At 50.3% G+C, this 22,349-nt stretch overlaps 1 protein-coding gene across 3 annotated transcripts in view; it reads left to right on the top strand.

Annotated features, from left to right (window-relative positions):
- Positions 1–395: 395 nt before the first annotated feature.
- PAX7 (paired box 7) overlaps positions 396–22,349 on the top strand; it is a 101,836-nt gene continuing 79,882 nt past the window's right edge. For 2 of the 3 annotated variants that reach the window (XM_052792399.1, XM_052792397.1), the window contains exons 1-4: positions 396–480; positions 2,426–2,661; positions 3,319–3,448; positions 4,472–4,600. In XM_052792399.1, coding sequence (XP_052648359.1) covers positions 396–480; positions 2,426–2,661; positions 3,319–3,448; positions 4,472–4,600 — 580 coding nt within the window. Of the gene's footprint in view, positions 481–2,425; positions 2,662–3,318; positions 3,449–4,465; positions 4,601–22,349 lie in introns of all 3 variants that reach the window. The other variant, XM_052792398.1, reaches the window with a different exon arrangement.

Genomic DNA, 22,349 nt, shown 5'->3' with positions numbered 1-22,349 from the left:
GCCCAGCACCGAGGCAACTTTGGATGTGTCTGCTTCTCCCGGCAGTCTGGCTTACATTCCTCCGGAGCGCCCGCTCAGGCCGGTTGTGACATAGCCTTAAAACTTTAAGAGGAATTTCTGGTGGGTGATTCCCCCCCCTCCTTTTCCCACCCCCTTCCTTATTATTATTCTTCTGTATATTTTGATTTTGATTTTTTTTTTTCCCCTTGGAGCAAAGATTTCTCCCTTGTTTTGCAGCCGCGGGCTGGAAGACAGAAGCACTTCGGTTCCGAGGAGACACATCCCCGCAGCACTCACCCCCCTCCTTCCCTCGGCTCTCCCGGGGCTAAGAGGTGCCCCCCCCGGTTTGGACCGGACCCTTTCCACCTCCCCGACCCCCCCCCCCTTCCCCTACCATGGCAGCTCTGCCCGGGACGGTGCCTCGGATGATGCGTCCGGCTCCGGGGCAAAACTACCCTCGCACAGGCTTCCCCTTGGAAGGTAGGTCTGGGAAAGTACCTCTCTAAACCGCTCCTTCCCCCCAGCACCTCGGTATAACCCCGGAGGGGGGGTCAGGCTGGGCTTCTCCGGGTGGGGATGCAGCTAAACTTTGCAGCTGGGAACGGGGGGGGGCCGACCTGAGCATCCAACTTCTCGCTGGTATTTAGCTCCTTCTTTTCTCGCTGTAGCTGCTCCGTCCCTGCGAAATTATCGGGGTTTGCCTTTTTTTTTTTTTAACCCCCCTCCCCCCCTCCATTTAAAGTAGTTCCAGGCATCCCGGAGATTTTGGGGGGGGGCAGGTTCTCCTGGTTTGGGTTTTTTAGTGCTTTTTTGTTTGGTTTTTTTTTAAATCCGCAAATGTCCCGACGATTTCATCTTCCCGCAAAGGTGGGGAAAACCAACCAAATTGATCGTTTTCAACTTTTCGGGGGGAAAATAAGAAAAAAATCGCTAAGCCGGGGGTATCCTCTAGCTGCGGGCAGCCGAGATGTCCTTGGCCGGGGCCGGCGAGGGGAAAGGGGGGGGACTTTGTAGCTGTCACCTCGCTAAGTGTCATCCCCACCTCGCAGCGCATCCACTTCTCCCGTCATCTGCTTTTTCTTTGTGTTACGGGGTTATTATTTCTAGGCACAGGGAGAAAAAAAAAAAAAAAGGCAAAATTAGAGCGGGACCCCTCTCCCCGCATTTATTAAACAGGAAAATTTCATCCTGACCGTGATCAAGTGGCGAAACTCAAACCTGTGGAAAACCACGCAGGCTGCAAAACATACAAGCTGGGGGGATTTGTTGAAGTGCTTTTCTGTAGCAAATGAAGTAAAACAGACGGCAAGGGAAAGGATCAAAGGATTACAACAATATTTGCACAACATGACTGGGAATAATGAAAAGAGAGAGCGGCCGGCGGTTTTAGTACCTCTTGAATGTAAAATTGGCCACTCGAGTGTTATCTGTCGATAATGATATATCCAGGGAGTGCTGGCCAAGTGACTTGGAATTAGTGGTGCATGATTCTTGTTAAATCGCGAGGCAATTTCTGGAATCGACTTTTCTTTGTATAAAGAGAAAAATCAGCCCCCTCGCCTTGCCTGTCCCTCGCCCCCTCCAGCCTTTCCGCAAATTACCCAGCTGAGTTCTTCCCCCCCACTTTTTCCCCCCTTCTTTTTTTTTTTTTGTCGGTTTTGGTTTGGTTTGGTTTTTTTAATTTCCAGCCTGTGAAATCGTATTAATCTGCAAGATCTACATTGCGAGATATTAAACAAATTGGGGAGGGGGACTAACGCTCCGGGCGGGGATGCGCCGTGCAAGGTGTCGGGGAAGCGGCACGGCCGCGGGGGATCCGCGCTTGTTCCGCACCCCCGCAAACCGCTTAACACCCCCCCCCGAAAACCACAAAAAAAAAAAAAACCTAAAAAGCCCCTCCAGAGTATTTAAAGAGGTTATTTCCAAAAGTTTGTTTGAAAGCAGATAGCTTTGTAATTTGAAGTAAGAAGTGGAGAGCGCCTTTTTTGTGGGGAATGGGAAGTTGGGGGGGGGGGGCTTTGCTATGCGATTTTAAATTTTCCTGTCTTTAAAACGCCAGATATGATTTATAACATAGGTGTGAAATGCCAAAAAAGAGAGAGAGAGAGAGAGAAACATAGCGGCCACCTCGGAGAGCGGGGTGATGGGCGTGCGGGTCACGGGCTATTTTTATTTTCCCTCTCTCGATGGGAAAAAGTCTTCCCCTTAACGCGGAGATAAATACCGAGGCCAGGGGATGGGTGAGAGGTTTCTCCCTTCTTTTAAAGATTCAAACACCGGGAGAGAAGCTGAAGGTGCGGGGAGGGATGCGCTCCGTTTTGCTGGATTTTTTCCCTCTTTTAACTTTTCTCCCCCCTCCTGCGTTGTTGCATTGGTTTTTTGTTTGTTTGTTTTTCCTTTACTTCCCCCCCCCCTTGCTCTCCAGTTTCCACCCCACTGGGCCAGGGCAGGGTGAACCAGCTCGGAGGGGTGTTCATCAACGGTCGACCACTACCCAACCACATCCGACATAAAATCGTGGAGATGGCTCACCACGGGATCCGGCCCTGCGTGATCTCCCGGCAGTTGCGGGTCTCCCACGGTTGCGTCTCCAAAATCCTCTGTAGGTACCAGGAGACGGGCTCCATCCGTCCCGGAGCCATCGGAGGCAGCAAACCCAGGGTGAGTGCAATGCGGAAGCCGAGCTAAACTGCCCTCCTTAGGCTAAAAAAAAAATAAAATCAAGATTTCTTTGGAGGGGTTTAAGTTTTTCAGGTGGATACGCAGGTAAAAGGGGGGAGGAGGGGAAGGGGCTTTAATAAAGCTGAAATTTGCAGGCTCAGATGGGTAGAAACCGGTGCCGAGTTGAAGGCTATGAATAAATTAAAGTGATTTTTTTTTTCCCCATGTGCAACAAGTGGTGCACGTTCAAGCATTTGCTTCGGCCCCGGTGTGTGGGGAGGAGGCAAGCCGGGATGTTTCGGGGAATAATAAAGTACTGGGTGTACATAACTCCCCCCCCAAACCATCCCCTGCACCCCCTCCCTGCCTTCTTTCCCCCCTGGGGCTCAGGATAAAGCCATCCTGGCTGATCTCCTGGGCCCCCAGAGACTCTATTTTTAGGGTGGCCAACATTTGGGAGAGAAGGGCCTTTCCCCAGCTTTTTTTTTCTTCTTTTCCCCCTTCAAATCCCTATTCTCAGCCCCAAAACTAGCAGCCAGGGCACAGAGGATTGAACTGAGATGAACAGCTTTTGCTTTTCAATTAAAAGCGCTTTTTCTCTCCCCTTCCCTCTCTCTGCACACGCGGGCACGCACCGGTGTCCCTTGATCACAAAAGCAGGTTGCGACTCCCGACGTGGAGAAGAAAATCGAGGAATACAAACGGGAAAATCCCGGGATGTTTAGCTGGGAAATCCGAGACAGGCTCCTGAAGGATGGGCACTGCGACCGGAGCACCGTGCCCTCAGGTGAGAAGGCAGCTTGGCAAGAAGGACACCCCGATACCCTCAGGAAGATGGAGGGAAATGATTATCACCACTGAAAATGTTTCCAGGGGCCATAAACACCCTCTCAGCCTTTGCTTTGATAGGGGAGGGGAAGAAAAAAAAAAAAAAAATCACCCCAAGCAAACCCACAGCAGCAAAGAAACACCAGGTGAGAGGGGTTTGTACCCTGGCCATGCTGTGGTCTGCTGGAAAAACAAACACAAACAAACCAATTTTCCCAACTTATTCCAAGTCCCGTGAAAGCAAGGGGGGGGTCCCGCTGTGGAGGGAGCATGCACAGAGGCAGACCCTAAATCTGGGGTTAAAGGGGACCCCGGCTGCCTTGTTGGGACTTGCTTGCTCAGTGGGGGCTGCAGAGCAGCATTTCCATCAGCCGGGGATCCCCATTGCTCGTGGAAAGCAACCCTGTACCCCAATATTGGGTCTGCAGGGGTGTGCTGAGGGTCTGGTGAGCTCTTTAGGTCCTGGCTGTCAGTTCCCCTCAGTTTTGGGGGGGGCTGAGCCTTCTCTGCAGGGCACATCTCCCCCAGAGCAGGACAGGGGCCAAGTTTGAATCCCGGCTGTGGGGTGCCATTTGGGACTGGGGTGAAAGCCGGGTATTGGGGCACCTTTTCCCTGTTATAAAGCAGTCGGTAACCCTGGGGGTGCATGTCTCGGGGTGTCACACCGGCTGTGATGCTCCGTGGGGTGTTGCACGCAAGTGGGTGCTGCTCATGCCAGGCTTCTCAGGGGGATGGTGACGAGCACATCCAACTTTGGACGTCCAGCTTGGCAGCTCGGTGACCTCATGGGGGTTTTTGGAGGGCACGGAGGGCCGGGCAGGTGCGTACCCCTGGGAAAAGGGGGTGCAGCTGCCCTTCATGTGGGTGCAAGGCCTCCTGTCTGAGTCATGCAGCCGCGGTTTGGGTTTTCCCGGCCGTCTCCCACCTTGCCTTCCCAGGCAGCTTATACTTGCCTTTTTGTCTTTGACTGTCTGAGGTTTAGTGAGTTCGATTAGCCGTGTGCTACGCATCAAATTCGGGAAGAAAGAGGAAGAGGAGGACTGCGACAAGAAGGAGGAAGATGGGGAGAAGAAGGCCAAGCACAGCATAGACGGCATCCTGGGCGACAAAGGTAAAGGCGGCCGTGTGTGCCCTGAGGCTGGGCTGCAGGGGACATTTGGGAGAGGGGACGTGTGTGTCCCTCCCTAACAAGAGTAAGACGGGAAGGCTCAAGAGCCTCTTGCATCTGTCCTTTGCGAAAATGACTGATGGCAGAGTAGAGGGAGTGATGCAGGGCCCTGGGAGAAGAAGGTGGTACCCAGCCCCTCAGGCTGAGGATGCTTTCCCAGGAGGAAGAGTTGGTGGTGTTTTGCTCTGGATCATTTATTTATAAAGGGGGAAAAGGAGATGTCTGGGGCGGGGGGGGGGGGGCATCTCTGATTCCTAAATGAATTTGTTAAACAGATTTCTCTCCTGCTCTCTAAGTGGTCCCCTGAAACTCTGGCTGACAGTTGACCGATTTGGCCAATCAATATCAATTAGAGAAGCCGGGATCGGCACTGCGCTGGGGCTGCCGCAGAGCTACCGGTGCCGGGGAAGCGCAGAGGGGAGATGGGGGGGGTCCTCGGATGGGAGGAAATGGGGAAGGGGTCTGCACCCCTAAATAAAATGAGGAAAAATAAATCTGGCCTTTCTGATGAAAGGCTTAAGCCAGGCCAGTTGGGGCAGGCAGGAGAGCAGAGGGCCCTGTTATCACCTCCCATGGTTGGCACTTTCGTCTTGTGGGAGGAAAAATTAAACTTTTTAAAGCTCCTGTGCTGTAAATGTGGGGTGGGGGGACGAGGCATGGCCGGAGCCGGCCATTGCGGCGCTTGTAATTTGATTTTTGACAAGCTTGGTGGAGGCGATTATTCCCCTTCACCCCCAAAAAGGGGGAAAGATGGCATTTTTAGGGGGCATAATTGAGGTTTATCAATGAGGGCGTTTGCAAAGATGGGGAAGTTTTAATCAACGGGAGGGAGGAGCTGCTGTATCAGTTTAGGCAGAAAACTATTTCCTTGTGTCGCAGAGCTCAGCACTTTTTTTTGCGGGGGGGGGGGGGGAACGGCAATTATACATGTCTTGGAGATGGGCTTCAGGAAATTGGGGTTTGCTATTTTTTTCCAAAATTGATGGCAAAATGGCGATGGCCCAGGCCTGCCGGGGTTGAGTCGGTCGAAGTTTTGGGGGATTTGTGATATCATCAGTGTCAGGCCAAGACGGAGTGGGGTGAGAGGTATTTTCCTCATGGAGAGGGTCCCTAATCTGGGTGTGGGAAGCAGGGAGGAATTGCTTATAAAGTTTCTCGCTAGCTGCAAAGTTTTCCCCGTTTGGGGATACTGCGGGTGAGTGGGGAAATACTGAAGTGGGGGGAATTTGGGGCAGGAAAAAAAAGCTTCTCCGTGTCACCATCAAACGTTACTGGGAGTTTTAAATGAAGGTGCACAAAAGGGGTTTCTTTAAGGATCCGATCCTTTTTTTTTTTTTTCCAACCTTGAAGATGAACTTCACTTACAAAGACCTTCAAGTCTATTGAAGCTTTATAAGCAAAAGATTCCTGACCACAAAAGCAAACAGTAGAAGAAAAAAAAAAAAAGAAGAAAAAGGAAAAAAAAAAAAGAAAGGGGGGGAAAAAAGGGGGGGAAAACCCTAGGCTGCCTTAAAAATGGAGTAAAGGGATGGGGGAGGGAGGGCTTGTCTATTCTCATTCAAAATTCTGCAAGGAGGAGAAAAAGTTTGGACAAAGGGCCAAGGAAGGGAAGAAAGGGAGATAAATTATTCAAAACTCCCTGCTGTTAGATAGTTTTGTAATATTATAGGACCGTCTGTTGGAAAAAGGATAGCCGTTGGACGTTGCAAAATGTTGCTTGTGATTTGGAAACAGGCGATGCTCATTTGCAAATCGGGGCTATTGTGTCCGCGAAAAGCTCCCCCCCATCACTTTGGGGTGGTTTTAATTTTATTGGGGGGGGAGAAGATTTTGGGGTTTAAGTTTTATTTTATTCAAGCATCACCGCTTGAAAAAAAAAAAAAGTAATATTTAAACTGCTGATTATTTTTTTTTCCCCTTGTCCGTGCATGTTTTCTCCATCACTACCCCCAAAATAAAAAAGAGTGAAGGAGCTGGAGGCTTTTTAGTCATTAATAACATGCAGAAGTGCGTGTCAATAAGCAAAACAAAACGCTCTCTTCTTCCTTCATGGGTAATATCGCGGACAAATAAAACACGAGCCCCCATTTCTTTATGAAACCAGCCCGTTTTGAATCGAGGGCTAATTTGGGCAAATTCCTGATGCCGGAGCCCGCGGAGCACTGCGGTACCTCCGAGCGCGCAGGCTCCGCTCCCTTTCCCATCCCTTGAGATAAATCCTGATTTAGCAGTAATTTTTTAATTTTTTTTTCCATCCCCCGCGATCATGCCCTGACTCTGTAGATTTGCGGAGAAATCACCCCAAAAGGCTTTGATTTGGGGTTTTGGAAGGGGGGGGAAGGTGAGCATCAACCGCAGGAGCAGAGATTTGGCAGCGGGTTGGAGCCGGTGCGGTCCGAGCGCTGCCGCGATCGCCCCGAGATCGAGTGCGATTAAAAAATAACCCTTAAAAAATAATAGTGATTTTTAAAAAAAGTACCGCCGTCAATGTATATTTTCACGTCTGGAAAAGTTTTAATGGCCCCAGTTAAGGTAATTGATGATTCAACTTGTAAAACACTCGGAGGCGGTGAGCGTGCGTTGTATATTTTTTCCTTTTGATTTTTTTTTTGCTAGAGAAGAAAATACTCTTTAGAGGTCTCTCCCCCGCCTTATCAATTTTCCTGGGAGGTTTGCAGTAAAATAAAAATACTAACGCACTCCTGACACTTGTTCTCCAGCTCTGCTTTTACTGCGTGGGTGTGAGGGTTTGGGTTGTTCGTGTGGTTGGTTGTGGGGTTTTTTTTTCCTTTTTTTCTTTTTTAACGCATATTTTTTATTATTGTGGATGGAGGGGAGAGGGGGGAAAACTTTGTTTTGGCCTTTTTCCTCTTGACAAATGCCTTTGCTCCATTTGCGGGTTCTCCTTGCGGGGAGCCGGAGGAAGACAGCCCTAAATGCTCTCTCTTTTTAAGTGTTAAAGAAAGCTTCCACCCTGCGCCTGTTTCTTTCTATCGTCTGCTTGGCATTTAATAATGTTAAGACTTATTAGAGCTGGTAATGAAAACTGTGGCTGTTGAATAGGGAGCTGTGTTGGAGAAGGGTGTAATAGCTCCAAGGCATGCTAAGAAATGTATTTATCCCCAATCAGTACTCACTCTCTGAGTTCCCAGCACAAACGTTAAGTTGAAGGGTTTTAAGGCAGATTAAATTGAGCCTTTATTTCTTTGCACTTTCATCTTTAAACGGCTCACTCCAGCTAGCCCTGGGCATATATTCATGAGGCTTCACTTTATTTTTTTTTTATTTTTTTTTTTTTTTAGCCTTGTTAAGACCGAGTTATTATTATTTTGGGTTGTTGTTATTTATTATGACTGGTGGGGTTTTTTAGGGAGGGTCACGCATGGGTGGTGCGCTGTTCTCCCTGCACCCCGCAGATCTTCGGTGCTCGGTGGAGATGGACGGGGGGGGTCGTTTGGGGCAACCCCAAATCTAAGGGGGTGCTGGGGAAGGTCCTCAGCGTTTAATGCGGGAGGAGCAGGGGCGGGGGCGAAGCCTCATCCTGGCGGGGTATTAATTGCAACCAGACGCGGGTGAAGGGGGGGGGGGGTCGGTGGGGTTAAGGGGAAGGCGATCTGCCTCCACTGGAGGAGAGGGAAGTTCAGCGGCCTTTTCTTCACACACCCCCGCCTCGGCGTGTCACCCCATGGCCACGGGTGGGGGCAGCCGGTCCTGCCCCCTGGACCGCTCCGGGATGCAGGGCAGGATGTCTGCGGAGGATGCTCAGGGCTTGGGTTGTGCTCGCAGGGTACTGGGACCCATCTGCGGTGAAAACACAGATTTTTGTATTTTTTTAATTAATTTTCTCCCCTGTTTTATTTCTCTGAACTCCGCTTTATCGCGCGGAGTTTCTTCCACCGATCGGTTTTGCTTCGAGACCCGTTGCAGCGTGGAAATACTGCGTGGGATGGGGAAACCCGAGTGTGAAAGCCGGGGATAGCAGAGGGTTTTCTTTTTATTGGAGGTGCGAAACGCATACAGGTGTGAGCAGCGGGGGGGGGCGAATATTTGGACACTTGGAGGTGATAACAATTTAATTTGGTAGCAGTCAATGTCGCTTATGTAGGTGTTTTGGGGGGCTGGAGGCGGGGGAAGCTGTTTGGACTGGGTGTACAAGGTCCTGCCAAATTTAATTAGGCTCGGGGGGGGGGGGAGGGGTAGGGAGAAAGAGGGGGACCCCCCCCTTTTCTTCTACACCTGGAAAGGGGCTTTGTTTCCCAAGCTTGGGGGGGGGGCGGAGAGAGGGGATATGGAGTCAATTTATCAGCAAACAATCTGCATTGATTTAAAACCAACAAGCGCTTTCTCTGTAAATGTATGTTTAGAAGGGAGATGGGGGGGGGGGGGGGGAATAGACACTTCATCAAATCAAGGGATTACGAAAGGTTGGCAATCTAATCAAACAGAGACCAGGCGGGATTTGTGAGTGTTGCGAGTGGGATCAGCTCTAATAATGGGGGGCAGGAAAGAGATAGGGTAGTGTCAAGCAATTCATTGGCTTTAGGCTGAGTTATTCTGTGCATATTTCAGGGAGAGAGAAGAGGGAAAAGGAGAAGAAAAAAAAAAAAGCAGGGAGAGGGAGAAGGAAGGGGGGGCTGGATGTGAGCACACACGGAGCTTACATGTCACAAAAAAAGCTGAGACAAATGAGGTACAACAATAAACACAGATAACAATTACAAAGGCAAACAGTGGCTTTTGGGAACAAGTAGCTGCAGAACCTGGTCTACATAAACAAAGTAGGCAAATGTTTGCAAGATAAACTCCTTCCTAAATCAAGTGTGACGGGAAGGAGAGAAGAGAGGAGGAGAGATAAGGTTGGAAGGGGGAATAAACGAGTATAATCTAATACAAGACGTTTTAAAAAAACAAACTTAAGACAAGGATGCGGGGAGAGAGGTTCAATTATACAGTAGGAAGTGAAATAATATAAGGGAGATGTTTGTGATCCAGGGTTTGTTTGGGTTTTTTCTTTTGCTACATCATCCCCCCCCCCCCCCTTTCTTTGGGGGAGAAGAATAGGTTCAGTTATAGACCGGGGAAGATATAAGGCAAATATTGATATCAGGAGCGCTGGCTGGCAGCTGGGGTGCCCGGGGTTCAGCTCGGAAGGGAAAGGAAATACATTCTAGACGTTATAATCTATAATTTGGAGGTGGATGGTAGATTACATTATACTGGGAGGGTTAGGAAGTAGATATTTGGCGATGCGGGGGAGATGGATGCCGTGATAGAGGAGAAGAGGAAGGAAGCTGTAAGGTCTATTTCTAATCCGAGGTTTCGCCCGTAATTGGGGTAGGAGAGAGGAGGCAGAGATCGAATTAAGCGGCAGGAAGGCTGTGAGGGAAATGTGTGATCCAGGTGTGTGCAGGGATTGTTCGGAAACAAACAGATCCCTCCCCCCCAAAACAGCTCTTAACCCCCAAATAATTTAAAGAAGTAGTTTAAGGCTGTGTTGGGGCTTATTCTCTTTTATAGAGACATGTATATATGGATCTCACCAAATGAGAATTGTATATAAGAGGGGAGAGACGTGTCTGCAGTGTGGTTAAAGGAATTAGATATTTACCAGTTTGAAATAAGCCTGGTTATAAAAAAAGGGAGAGAGAGAGAGAGACACTGAAAAGATGAGACGGGAGAACACTTCAAACGAATTCATCATCTGGAGTGGTGAAGGGGAGATTTAGAGACAGTATTGGGAAGTTATTTAGATATTAATAACATATTTTCCTGAGGCGTCAGGAGTGCCTCCATACGCACTTTTTTCTCGCAGCTATTTGGCTGGGTGAAATATGGGAGACCCAAATGTTGGGAAGAGATAACACAATCAGCCTAGCCCTGGTCCTGTGACTGCATCATAGCATTAAACCCGGATTAACCTCCCCTTTCTCCCCCTCCCCCCTCTCCCAGTTCTCCCCCCCCCCCAAGCCCCCCCGAGAAGCTTTCCAAATTTTTCAGGGGAATTTACATGGCAGGATTTTAAAGCACATATAACACTAGCCTTAAAGCTGTAAGGTACTTACTCGAGCATTAGGGTAAGGCGGGGGGGGGGGGAAGTATCTTTCTGAAAATTACGTTTGCTACAAAAGAAATAAGCAAATAAGGGACCCTCTTAAGACCTGAGCTTTGGAGATATTATATATTTATAGAGACTATTCTTAAAAAAAAAAAAAAAAAGCCCATTTCAATCAGCTGCCACATTACTCTTTCCTCTACCACTGGGTTTTTCTTTTTTTTCTTCTTTTTTTTTTTCTTTTTTAATTTAAACTGAGCTTCAGTCTAATTTGGGCTCTGGGGTTTTTTTGGGAGGGGGGGAGTGTCCCAGGCCGGGAAGCAGAGGAGGGCTCCGAGCCGGGGGGGGGGACAAGGGAAGGGGGAACCCCCCGGGTGGGAGCTGCTCCTGCCCGGCCGGGCACTGCTTCCCCCTCCCAGGAGCGTTGGAGATGCAGGTGGAGCAAGCAGAGCCCTCGGGGGCTGGGTTTGGTTTTTTTTTGGGGGGGGGGGGTATCCTTGTCCCCTCCTCCCCTATCAGCCCAGGAAAAAAGAAATTAAGGAGTTGGGAAGCGCAGGTGCAGCTCCCGGAGGAAGGAGAGGTTGGGATGGGGATGCAGCTTTGCCGGTGTGCCCGGGGGTGGCAGGTTTGCTGCATCTTCCCCCCCCCCCAGTCTGACGGCATCTCCCCCTCCCCAAAAAAGACCCCTCCTCCTTCCCAGCTCAGCCCGACCCGGGGACGATGCCCGCTCGGGAGGGCTCGCTTGTGCGCTCGCACTTTGCATGATCTTGCCACAAAAGAAATTAGATGTCAGCTAATGCCTGTTTATAAAGACATTTGTCATCCGGAGTTGGGGAGAAGTGGGGAAGAGATGAGGAGGTGCGGGGGAGGGCGAGAACCAGCACCGGAGCTTTTTTTTTTTTTTTTTTAAAGGCAGAATATGAAGGTGCAAGTGATGATGATGATATTTTGGGGGCACGGTCTGGGATTGACCCCTGCACTTGAGCGGACCTCAGGGCTGTCGGAAGGGAGAGGGAGGATCGCCTCTTCTTGGAGGGGCTCGGAAGGGGAGAGGAGGCTGAGGGGGGAAAAAAAGAGAAAAAAAAAAAAAGAAAAAGTAGGTGAGGAAAAGTAGAGGCAGCTTGAGGAAATTGAGAAGCTTACAGTCTTTGATCCTTGGATGCTTTTCCTTATCAGAAACATTTGTGGTGACACCGGTACAAAGGAAGTTCATCATATTACAGACTGCTAGGGCTGCTTGCAGGAATCACTGTCTATTAATTAGCAGGCGCTCTGTCTTGTGGGACATACTAGATCTGAGGCTACATATTACTTGCTTGGATGGCTCTGGGTCCTGTGATGAATTGTTGTAAAGGGCCGTTGCTGTTTATAGGCTCTGCAGGGATAGCCAAGGCAGGGGGGAGGCGGGGAGGACCCTCGGCTCATTCATGAAATATATCTATATCTATCAATCTATAGCCGGAGATGGGGAGGGAGAGGAGAAGGGGGTCACTCATTCATGAAGTCTGCAGCTGGGGAGACATCTTAGCTCATCCATTTTGTGCGCGGTTGCGGTCCCGGCCGGGTCGCGCAGCTCTGGGGATCCTGGAGGGTTTGGGGGCTTGACATGAGGGAAAGTGCTTGTTTAAAAGAAAAAAAAAATAATAAAAAAAAAAATCAAAAAGACTAGCCAGGTCTTCCTAAAAAGAGGGCAAGTGAGGTGAGGAAGTCGCGCTGGAAATGGAGGGGTTTTCCTCCCTTCAACAGCGTCCCACCCGAGGGATGCTCCCCTTGCACCTCCACCTGCCAACGTAAAAAAAAAAAAAAAAAAAAAAGGGGTTTTGGGGGGTAAAAAAAGCTGGGGTTCAAAGAGGGGGCTGCTTTTCCTATGGCTGGTCGCCCCCCCGCCCCGTCCTGCCCCGCTGGAGGCAGGCCGGGGCGATGCGGGGAGGGCACGGCGGGATGCTCCGCAGCCCCGAGGGAGGTTTCGGGGGCGGGTGGGGGCTCGGCGGAGGGCAGGGGAAGCGCAAACTATTTTTACACCCGCTTTCCCCTTCAAGTTGGCTGTCCCCTGCCCCCGGGCCCGTTCTCCCTCTCTCTGGAAGAGGGAGGAAAAACCCTTCTTGGTTTTCACTCTTCTCTTGTGTGTTGGTTTTGGGTTTTTTTTTTTCTTTTCTTTTCTTTTTTTTTTCTCTTTTTGTTGCTGTTGCTAAAATTGGAAGGCAGCACTCTGCCTGACCCTGGGGAGCGGGGCTGAGGGCAGGGCTGCCGGCGGGGCTCCCTCCCGGGCGAGGTGCGGGCAGCTGGGGGGGGACGACACGGGGGGGGGGGGGCACCTTCAGCCTTCACTGCCTTCTTTGTCCGGAGACCCTAAAGACCGCGGATCAAAGTGACCTGGTGGCATCTTTAAAAGAGGGAAGAGGGGGAAAGCCAGTTATGAAACTGCGGTCCCCAAACCCAGCGGAGGGAAGGGGCAGAGGGAGGGGGTGTCCGGAAAAAAAAAGTTATTTTCCTATTTTCGAAGGGAAAGGGGGAAACCTGCCCCTGACCCGCTGCCATTTCCATCCGCGTCCAAATCTGGAGTGGAGGGGAAAGTCCGGAGCGACCGCAATTCTGTAATTTTTTTTTTTTCGTTCCCTTTATGGGGACGGATTGATTTGCATTTTTATTGGGAATTAAAGGAGAGGGAGGAAAGTTGACTCGACAGGATTGCTCAACGAGAAGCTGCTTTTGAGCAACTCCCCTCCAAGTGGAGTTAAAAATACTCGGGTGATTTTCGCTTTGCTTAGAGTTAGAAGAAGGGTCCTTAAATCGTCCGTGAAACTTCCCACTGTTAAACAACTTCGTAAAGATTTTTTTTTTTTCCTTGTGAAAAATCAATCCAACCAGAGCCTTGTCTTGCACTTTAATAAAGATCCGCTGGCTGCATTATTTTGCATTTTTAAATGTATAAAAGTCTTTAAAAGGAGAGGGTGAAGGTATAAAGGACACTTCGATGTCGAGGGATATTCAGGGAACAGTCATGTTTAAATTCGCTACAATTGTCTCCGGCACATTTGATTGCTCGGAAAAAGAAAGAAACACTGACATGAATAGGAATGGGGGCTGGGGGGGACGGGATTAATAGCCCCCAACCTTTGTATGGTGTAAATTATCCAAGAGAGGGCAGATAGCCGGAGCTGCTGGTGATTTTAAAGGACTACATATATATATATACACATATATATATATATACACCCACGTACAGACGCACATATTTAGTAGAAGGCTGGTGTTTTCCAGAGGGATTTGTTATTTTTCTGTGCAGTAACTTAATTCTTTTAAAATTCTTTCCCCACTCCTTGGGAAGATGTCTGTTTGATGCTAAATAGCAGCAAATTGAGCTATTTGAAGAGCTTTTTTTTTTTTTTTTTTTTTTGAGAATGTGAATATTTGGGTCGTACCTTGTTGCTCTGTTTCTTTTTCCTGGAGTTTTCCCCTTAATCTCCTTCCAGCCACAAACCCTCCCTTGTGCGTGCGGCTGAATATGCTCGCAGCGGGTAAGCTGCAATTTCCATTCCTGAAACTCCAGCAAAAGGAGGAGAAAAGTTTGGGGGTTTTAACAAATGTTGTTATTTAAACAAACAAACAAAATAACCCAGTTCTTGCCACCCCCTATTCACTGAAGGGGGGGTATGTAAAGAGGGAGAGACGGTACAGCCCCAGATTAAGACGCATCTAAAGGGCGAGGGGATCCAAGATGGTTAAATCCAAGTGATGTTTGGGGCAAAATTGTGTATATATATATAATGTCAACATCTCCGTGCTTCTCGAGGGAAAATGCTCAAAGGTTAATAGTGCAGAGGTGGACAATCTTCCCCGTTTATGCTTGGCAAGAGCGTCTCAGCAAATCTCTGTCAAGGAGAAAAAGAAGAGAGTGGTGGTTGTGATCAATTGCTAAAGAATAAAATAACTTCAGCGCAGAGCAGAAAGCTGGTCGTGTTTAGAGTTCAGTTGCAAAGAGTCAAGTGTCCCCCGCGGAGAAAAAAATATCCCCCCCGCTGCCCCCCCCACTTCTCCCGTTAGTAGGGAAACCTAAATATTGTAATTATTTTTTCCCTGCGAGGCAGGGAAGGGAAAAAGCGGAGCCAAAACCCCTACGCCTTCGCTCCTCTCCGGGCTGCTGTGACTTCGTGACTTTTCTCTCCGATTTTAAACTTTACGCAGGCTGAATTTGATCTTTTTAACTCTTTTGCCACCCCCCCTCCTCTCTCCCCCCTCCTTTTCGGACGGTATTTTTTTCTCACTCTGTTTTCTCCCCTTAACCTCCTCTTTTTTTTTTGTCCGCCTTTCATTTGAAGCGAGGCTTTACAGCTTGCTACACTTTCTAAGTGCATCAATAGCCACTTTAGAAATACAAACAACTTTTAAAGATAAAATAACCAAACCAGAATGGGACTTTCAATGGGGGAATAGTTGTTGTCCTTTACCATGGAGTGTGCAGCCGCCTCTGCCTAATCCAGCTTTCATTTTCACCGACAAATGCCAAGAATCTATATCTGTCTCCCAACCCCTCGGGAGCTTGATTACACGACAAAAGGCTGCCATTATCCGCAGGAGAAAACAGGGAGGGGACACGGGGGCTCGGGCCTCTGAGGATGAGGGCATCTCCAAACTATTGACTTAGTGGATGAAGTCAAGAGCAAACACGCTGAGATCTAAAGGGGGGGAAGGCGCTTGCCGGGGGGGGGGGGGGGGGGTGCTCAGGGAAGGAGGGGAGGAAAAGCAGCAGCAGAAAGTCCTTGAAAGTAGCGCTGAAGGGGAAGGAGAGAGTTTGGGGGGGGATTAATCCAACTGTGGAAAGGTTTTTCTCCCCCCCCTCCCAAGAGCAGGTTGATCGGGGAAAGCTCCCACTTGCTCTCCGACCCCCTATTATTTTTTTTTCCCCTCTTGTCTCCCCGTGTGTCTTCCCTCGTGGTGAGATTTAGCTGTGGTTTTGTGTTGGTGGTTTTTTTTTTTTTTAAGCTCTTCTCCACCTTCCCCACGGGGAATTTGGGTCTTTTCTCCCGCTGAGAGCGGAAAAAGAGGGGGAGAAACCCAAGCCCTGCTTCTTGGGGGCACGGCCGGGATGGTGCGAGGGACCCTGGGGACCTCGGGACTGGACGCAGGCATCTCTCCCCAAGCTGGAGGTACCCCCCAAGATAGTCTCCCCCCAAACTTTGGGGGGACACAGGGCACGGGGAACTCCCCCCGTCCCCCTCCTCCTCGCTGCTGCAGCACGGAGACGGGGCAAAAGCCCGGCGACCGGATTCTGGTTTTCTCCCCAAACTGGGAATAAACTGGGTCAAGGTCTCGGCTGCGCGTTTGGCCAGGGAACTACGCTTGCTCCCAGAGCTCGGCCCCGCAGAAGGGCTGTGAATTAGGGGCTGCGAGGGATGGGGATGGAGGGGGGTGGAGGAAACCTGCCTGCGAAGCCCCCGCGGGTCTGGCAGGGAGGAGAAGTCACCCCACGCCGCTGCTTTTCAGGTTTAACTGGCTGCGTTTTGCATGACTGCCTCATTAGCCACTGCTGAGCAGGGATTTGCGGTCCAGGCTCATCCCGGCCCGTCGTGGACAAAAGTTATTTCAGCCCTATCTGTAATTTATCTGGGTCACCTAGGGAGAAATCCTCCGGGTACGGAGAGTCCTAGAAGCGGTACCAAAGGAGTCCCACCGCCCTTAATTACTCTTTAATCAACCTAACGCAGTGGTCCCTTTAAAGAGCTGCTTTTTGGTGCAAGAGCTGCGTTTAAGCATCTGCTTCCCGGCCGAGGCTGGGGAGCCAAAAACCTGCTCCAGCTTAAGGGATTTAAAGGTGTGGAGCGTGTATTTCGGGCTGGGCCCTGCGAGCATCCCTTTTGCTGTAATCACAAAAGTATTAAACAAAGGAAAAGGGTGGCGGGGAGGTGGGAAGAACCTGGAGGATCCGATTTAAACTACAAAGGCACAAAAGGAGTCTAAATTCATCTCTTAAGCGAAATTCATCTTTGCGGGGAGCGAACGGGAGAGCAGCGCTCCCACCTCCGGACCGAGGGGCTGGCTGGGCTTCTCCTCCTTGCAATAAACCCAGCCGGATAGTTTATTTTATGTTACTTCATCCCCCCCTCCATGATATTTAGAAGGCGGCGGTGAGCCTGCTGTTCGCAGCGGGCTGCTGACCTAGGACCGGGCTGGGGAGGTTTCCTCGCCGAAATTTTGCTTTGCTTTGCTTTGGGAAAGCTGCACGGCATCCCCCGGCTTTGCGATCCGACGGACAGTTCACTGTCTGGCAGGGAAAGAGCAGCTGCTGTGAGAGAGAATAAGTATTAGAAGAAAGAAAAAAAAAAATCCTCGTAATCTTGGGACGTATATAATCTACGTCTCCCTGAATCCCAAAAGGCAGCGGGCCCGTCTCTCTGATTTATTTTTACGCTAGCCTAGTTTGCATCCCAAAGAAGTAAACTGCTATTTTTAACCACTGGTTTAAAGCTTAATTAAAAGCCCCTAAACTGATTGTTTTGAAAATTGATTTAGAGGAATTGCCCCAGGGCTAAGACGCTATCTAAGCCAAGTTGCAGTCCCAGAGCTCGCAGTGGTGTCTGAATCGTTAACCCCGAAGAGGCCGGAGTCGCCGGGTATGGATGACACATGGGCCAGCGGGGTCCCTACACCCTCTGGAAAGAAAGGTCCTTTGTTAGTCCCGGTTACTGGCTTGCTTGGGTGGATCTCCGCTGGTTTCCTGGAGTTACGAGGTTTAATTGAATTAAGGGAAGCTCTGAGATGCTTGTGACACCGGGATGGGAGAGCTCTTCCTTTCATCTGCAGATCTTGGGGACCGGAGCTCCTCCGGGGATGGCTCCGCCGGGGTAGGGGAGGGTGGTTGCGGGAGAGAAGGGCCACGCCGTCTCCAAAGGTGGGCTGTGCTACGGGGGGGACAGGTTTTTTGGTGCCCAGACCCCTTCCTCCCCCGGCCAACCTCCCTTTTTCCCAGCCATCTGCTCCCGGCAGAGCCGCCCGAGATGCTGCCGAGCCACCGCTGCTGTAATTATCTTCAATTGCTTCCCCGGGAGAAGGGGCTTTACCTGCTTAAAAGGGGTGAAATGAAAGTTGGTTTGAAGGCTTGGGCGGGGGGGTTGGGAAGGGAAGTGGCATTTCAGCCCCGTAATTAGATGTAAACAAGAATAGAGACGGGGCTCCATGGTCAGACAACTTGATTGTTAAGGGATTAACACCTAAGTAAACCAATAAAGGCTCCGCGTTGCTGGTGAGAGGGCTGCGGGCCAGGCAGGGGCTGTGTAAGACTATCAAGGCCTAATGGGCTCCCCCCGGCAGAGCCAGGGCAGCATATTAATAAACCCTCGAGAAAACGACGGTTTATTCCCGGCCTGGACACGTGTGGGGCCACCCCAGCAATTTTAGGAGCCAGGTTTTTAAGGCTCTTGGCAAAGGTTTGAGTTGTTGGTGCTGTTCCTGCTGCCTGGGAAGCGAGGGGCGATTCACTTCTCTCCTTCGGGATGCCTCAAGGTAGGCACCCATCATTACCCGGCACCCATCACCCTATTTATTAGGGGAATAAACGAGTTAGAAGGGGATGCGGGGCAGAGCACTCCCGTGTATCACCACCTCCACACATGTAAGTAAGATAGTTTCTTTTGCACAAGGGAAACTGCAGGTTCCTTCGACCCTTTAGTTTCTCCATCCCTTCTTAATAATAGCTTAAAAAAAAAAAAAAACCTTCAGAGCCAGCTCGAGCAAAACCCTTCTGGGCGTAGCTCTCCAGGTTTGCCTCCAACTGGGCTTTTGTCGTTGTTTCTTTTCCTCCCAGCTCGCCCTCGGTTGGTATTTTCCCTCCCTCCCCTCCAGCTCTGAGCAGGCTTTGAGTGGATGGAGGAGTTTAACCTTTGGGGAAAAAAAAAAAAAAAAAAAAAAAAAAAGTCGGGTCTGGCCTTAAGTGATGTGGTGGTACCTGTAAGCCTGATTTCCATGGTTTTCTGCCGGCGCGGATTTGGGATTGAGAGGTACCTGAAAGGCTCAGAGTCAAACTGAGTTCAATAACTTGGGTCTGTTTTGTTTTCCTCCATCTCCCCAGCTTCCAGTGGTCTCTTTACTCCGCTGGCAGGGCTAATATCGGAGCACTCTAGGGTGTGGGTATTTCTTCCTCCTGATTGCAAATAACCGAAAGATTAGCACCAGCAGCTGTTTGGAATTGGAACAATGGAGAGACCTAGGAAGTGGAGAAATTGAAAAAGGAGAACCCCCCTCCTAATCACCCAGCTCAAAGTTCACCAAGTCAGACTGCATGACTTAACGTGACCTCCACCTCTGCTTCACAGGGCTGTTTGCTTATATGAAGGTTGGGGGGAGACAGAAAGGTAGGGGGGAGGAAGATAGCGGGGAGTTTAATGAAATTTCCTATAGAAATGCGAGGTTATTGCGTGGCTGGACGGTCCCCTTTGGCTGCCGGGTGCTCTTGGTCCTTGCCCCGTAGGGCGGGTTTAGGGGGTTCCCTGGCCCCCCCGGGGGGGGGGATGACCCCCCTCCATCCTCTTCAGGGGACAGCCCCGAAGTTCGCCCCCTCCCCGAGGGGCCCGATCCTCCATCCCGGCCAAACCGGGGTCCGTCCCTGCAAGAGGCGCCGGGGACGGGCTGCTCTCCCCGGGCAATGACACCCCGCCGATTTGCCGCATCCCAGGCGGGGGGGTCCGCGGAGGTGGGGAGGGGGGGATGTCCCCGCTGTGGGGCAGGAGGATCGGGTTCACACAGCAGCCCGGCCCTGCGCTGGCTGGTGAAGTGTGAGAGCGGCTGAGCTGTCAGGAGGGGTTTGAATGGGATCCCCTAATGGATTTGACTCGGAAATCTCGACTTGACCAGTTTTTTCCTCTTTAAAACAAACTCATTAAACTTGTCAACACTCATTAGGGCCTTAAAACGCTGAACTGGAGTCACTGGGGAGAGCGGTTGGTGGGGGGCTGCCTCGGGAAGGAGAGGTGGGGAAGGGGGGTAGCCGAGCATCGCCTCCGCGCCGGGCTGCAGCCGGGCTCCTTCGGCTTTGCGGGGTGGGAGAAAGGGGCTGCCAGGAAAATAAACGCCTTAAAAGAGAAATCAAGGGAGGAGAGAGGGAGCCGGCACGGGGAGGGGGCTGTGCCTTAGAAATAGGGGCATCTCCGCACACACACCCCCGCCTCCGGGCTCGGCTACAAAGGAGGCGCCGGGGAAGGGGAGGGCTCCGCGGGCTGCCCGAGGGGCCGGGCGCCTTCGGTTTGGGGACATTCCCTGTGATTTGAGAGTGTGTGGGGGAAATATATCTGTGATTTCTGCAATTGCCGGGGGAAGGGGGAATAGCGGGGAATGGACGGGGAAAGGTTAGAGGCAGCTTTCAGCCCTAAATCCCCTGGAAATGAGCCTGGTCTCCGAAATTCCTTCCCAATCTCCGTACCCAAAATATTTTGAGAGCTGTAAAATTAGTCGGAGATCGTCTTAATTCTGTCGGCAGGACGAAAATTGCTTTCGGGGTAGGCGGGGGGCAATTAAATGTTGTGCATTTCTCCGTCTCTTTTGAATAGAGGTTTTGTTTGGGGTTGATTCAGATTTTTTTTTTTTTTTAAAGGGTTTATTCTGATGCTTTTCAAGCCTCGGTTCCCCTTTAAGGGAAAAAAAAACCCACCCCCACCCCTATTAAAAAAAAAAACCTTCGAGACCTTCTGTTATTCCCCTCTCTGAGAATGAGAACATCAGCTATTCAAGCGTATTGATGAACTCCCCCAAAAAGTTTATTAAGAGAAGGGAAAACAAAAGGACTAAAGGCCGCAGGCAACTGGACAGACAGTTTATAAACTAAGGTCCCATTGTCCCCCTGAGGCAGATGCATGAATACCTCTGAATGGGTCCCTTTGGAGTGACAAGATCAAGCCAGACAACAGCATGTTAAAAGGAAGGAGCGCTGTTTCTCTTTCTCCAACCCAAAGATCTGCTCCCCCTACTCCTCCTGCATTAATGTACATCTGCAGGGGGAGGAATAAATAGCTCCTTAGGATCTGCGGCCTTCGGGGTTTTTATTCTTCCACCCCCAGCACTGGCTCTTTGCACCATATGCTGCAGATCAGCCCTCCTTTCTCCGCAGCCCCCAGCCAGGCAGTCGCCTAAAATGATCCCCAGCAATCGCAAACTTTCTTCCCTCTCTCTCTTCCCCCCCCCTTCCCCTTTCCTTCCCCATGCCGCTGTTAAAATCGCGATTTACGGCCTGCTTGTCTAGGAGATCCCTCGTGGTCAATTAGGTTTGCACAGAGCAATTTAACTAATAGGCTTTGATGGATTTATTTTATTTTATTTTTTTTTTTCCTTTCCCCGGGATATCGGCCTTGCACTGTCAGGATGTGGTGGTGGGGAGAAACGCCCTGAGCATCCCGCGGAGAGGGGCAGGGGACAGCAAACCTGGCAATGGGTGCCCGGAAAAGTCCCCAAATAAATGCCCAAACCTGCTGCTGCGGGTCTCCTCGCTTTCACTGACCACTCCTGGCTTCAGACTCTGTGTCACAGCTGGACAGGACAGGGTCGAGCAGCGTTTGGGTAAATTTGGGTAATACCGAGCAGCTTTGGTTTCTCCCATAAAATTGCAATGAGCTGTATGAGCGCCGGGTTCCCCCCCCTTGGCCTCTTTCAGACATTTTCCACCTTTGCTAAGGTTAATTCAGAAAAGTTTTTAAAAGCCTTGGAAGGGGAGATGGGCTTTAATTTGTGTTTGCAGTTGACGGCATTTTAACTTTGTGATCTTGGGGTATTTTGTTGCCTGGACAGTAGCAAAAATAGGGAAAGAGCGAGTTTCTCATTACTTTGGCCCTCAAAATAACTTCTAGAGGCACAGACCACAACAAATAGCCCAGGCAGGGTGTAAACCTGAGCGCAGAGATTTTCCAGTCCACCCAAACACCTTAGTCCTCGCCTTCACATCCCAGCCCTGGGTGTTTGTGGGTCCCCTTCGCCCCATTGTCACGTCGAGGGGATCCCTCCGAGGTAGGAGCATCTCGGCACAGCTGCCACAGCGGTTGCAAGGGCATTTTGGGGACCAATAACTCGCAAGATGGATCAGTCTAGCTAGTCTCTCTGGTGCTTGCAGAGCCTATTTGCACACTCCTTAATGAGAGACAGCTCTGAGCACTGGGTTGGGAGGTCAAACGATGATAATAATAATAAAATTACCCCCCTTTCCCCAGCCTCACCTTCCCCTCTGCAGCGGAAGAGTTGCTATTTCATGGCTGGCTAAAGCCAAACTTCCCTCAAGGGGGTTTTGTGACTTATGACCCTCCTAACCTGTATTTAGTGCTTTCCAAAGAAGACCTGCTCCTGGAGAGGTGACCTGAATGGAAACAGAGCCACAAGGGCAAAACCAAACTATTTAAAAAACCCCAACCCAAAACAGCAACAGGGAGGAGAAGAAACACTGAGCAAAAGAAAAAAATAACAACCAAAGCAGAAGTGTTTCCCAGTTAGGGAAATACCTGCTTAATCAGCTAGGGCAATAGTTTGTAGGGAGCTGTAGGAACCCAGTGTGCAGTTTTGGTGACAGTCCTGCCATCTAACTCTTCACAAACCCAAGGAGGACTTCAGCATCAGATGAGCATCCCCATCTTCAGCTGCGGTTTAGTGGCGGTGATGCTTTTCACAAAA

The sequence above is a fragment of the Harpia harpyja genome, chromosome 7, assembly GCF_026419915.1.
Source record: "Harpia harpyja isolate bHarHar1 chromosome 7, bHarHar1 primary haplotype, whole genome shotgun sequence".
Lineage (NCBI taxonomy): Eukaryota > Metazoa > Chordata > Aves > Accipitriformes > Accipitridae > Harpia > Harpia harpyja.
This window is presented reverse-complemented; position numbering and strand designations above follow the sequence as displayed.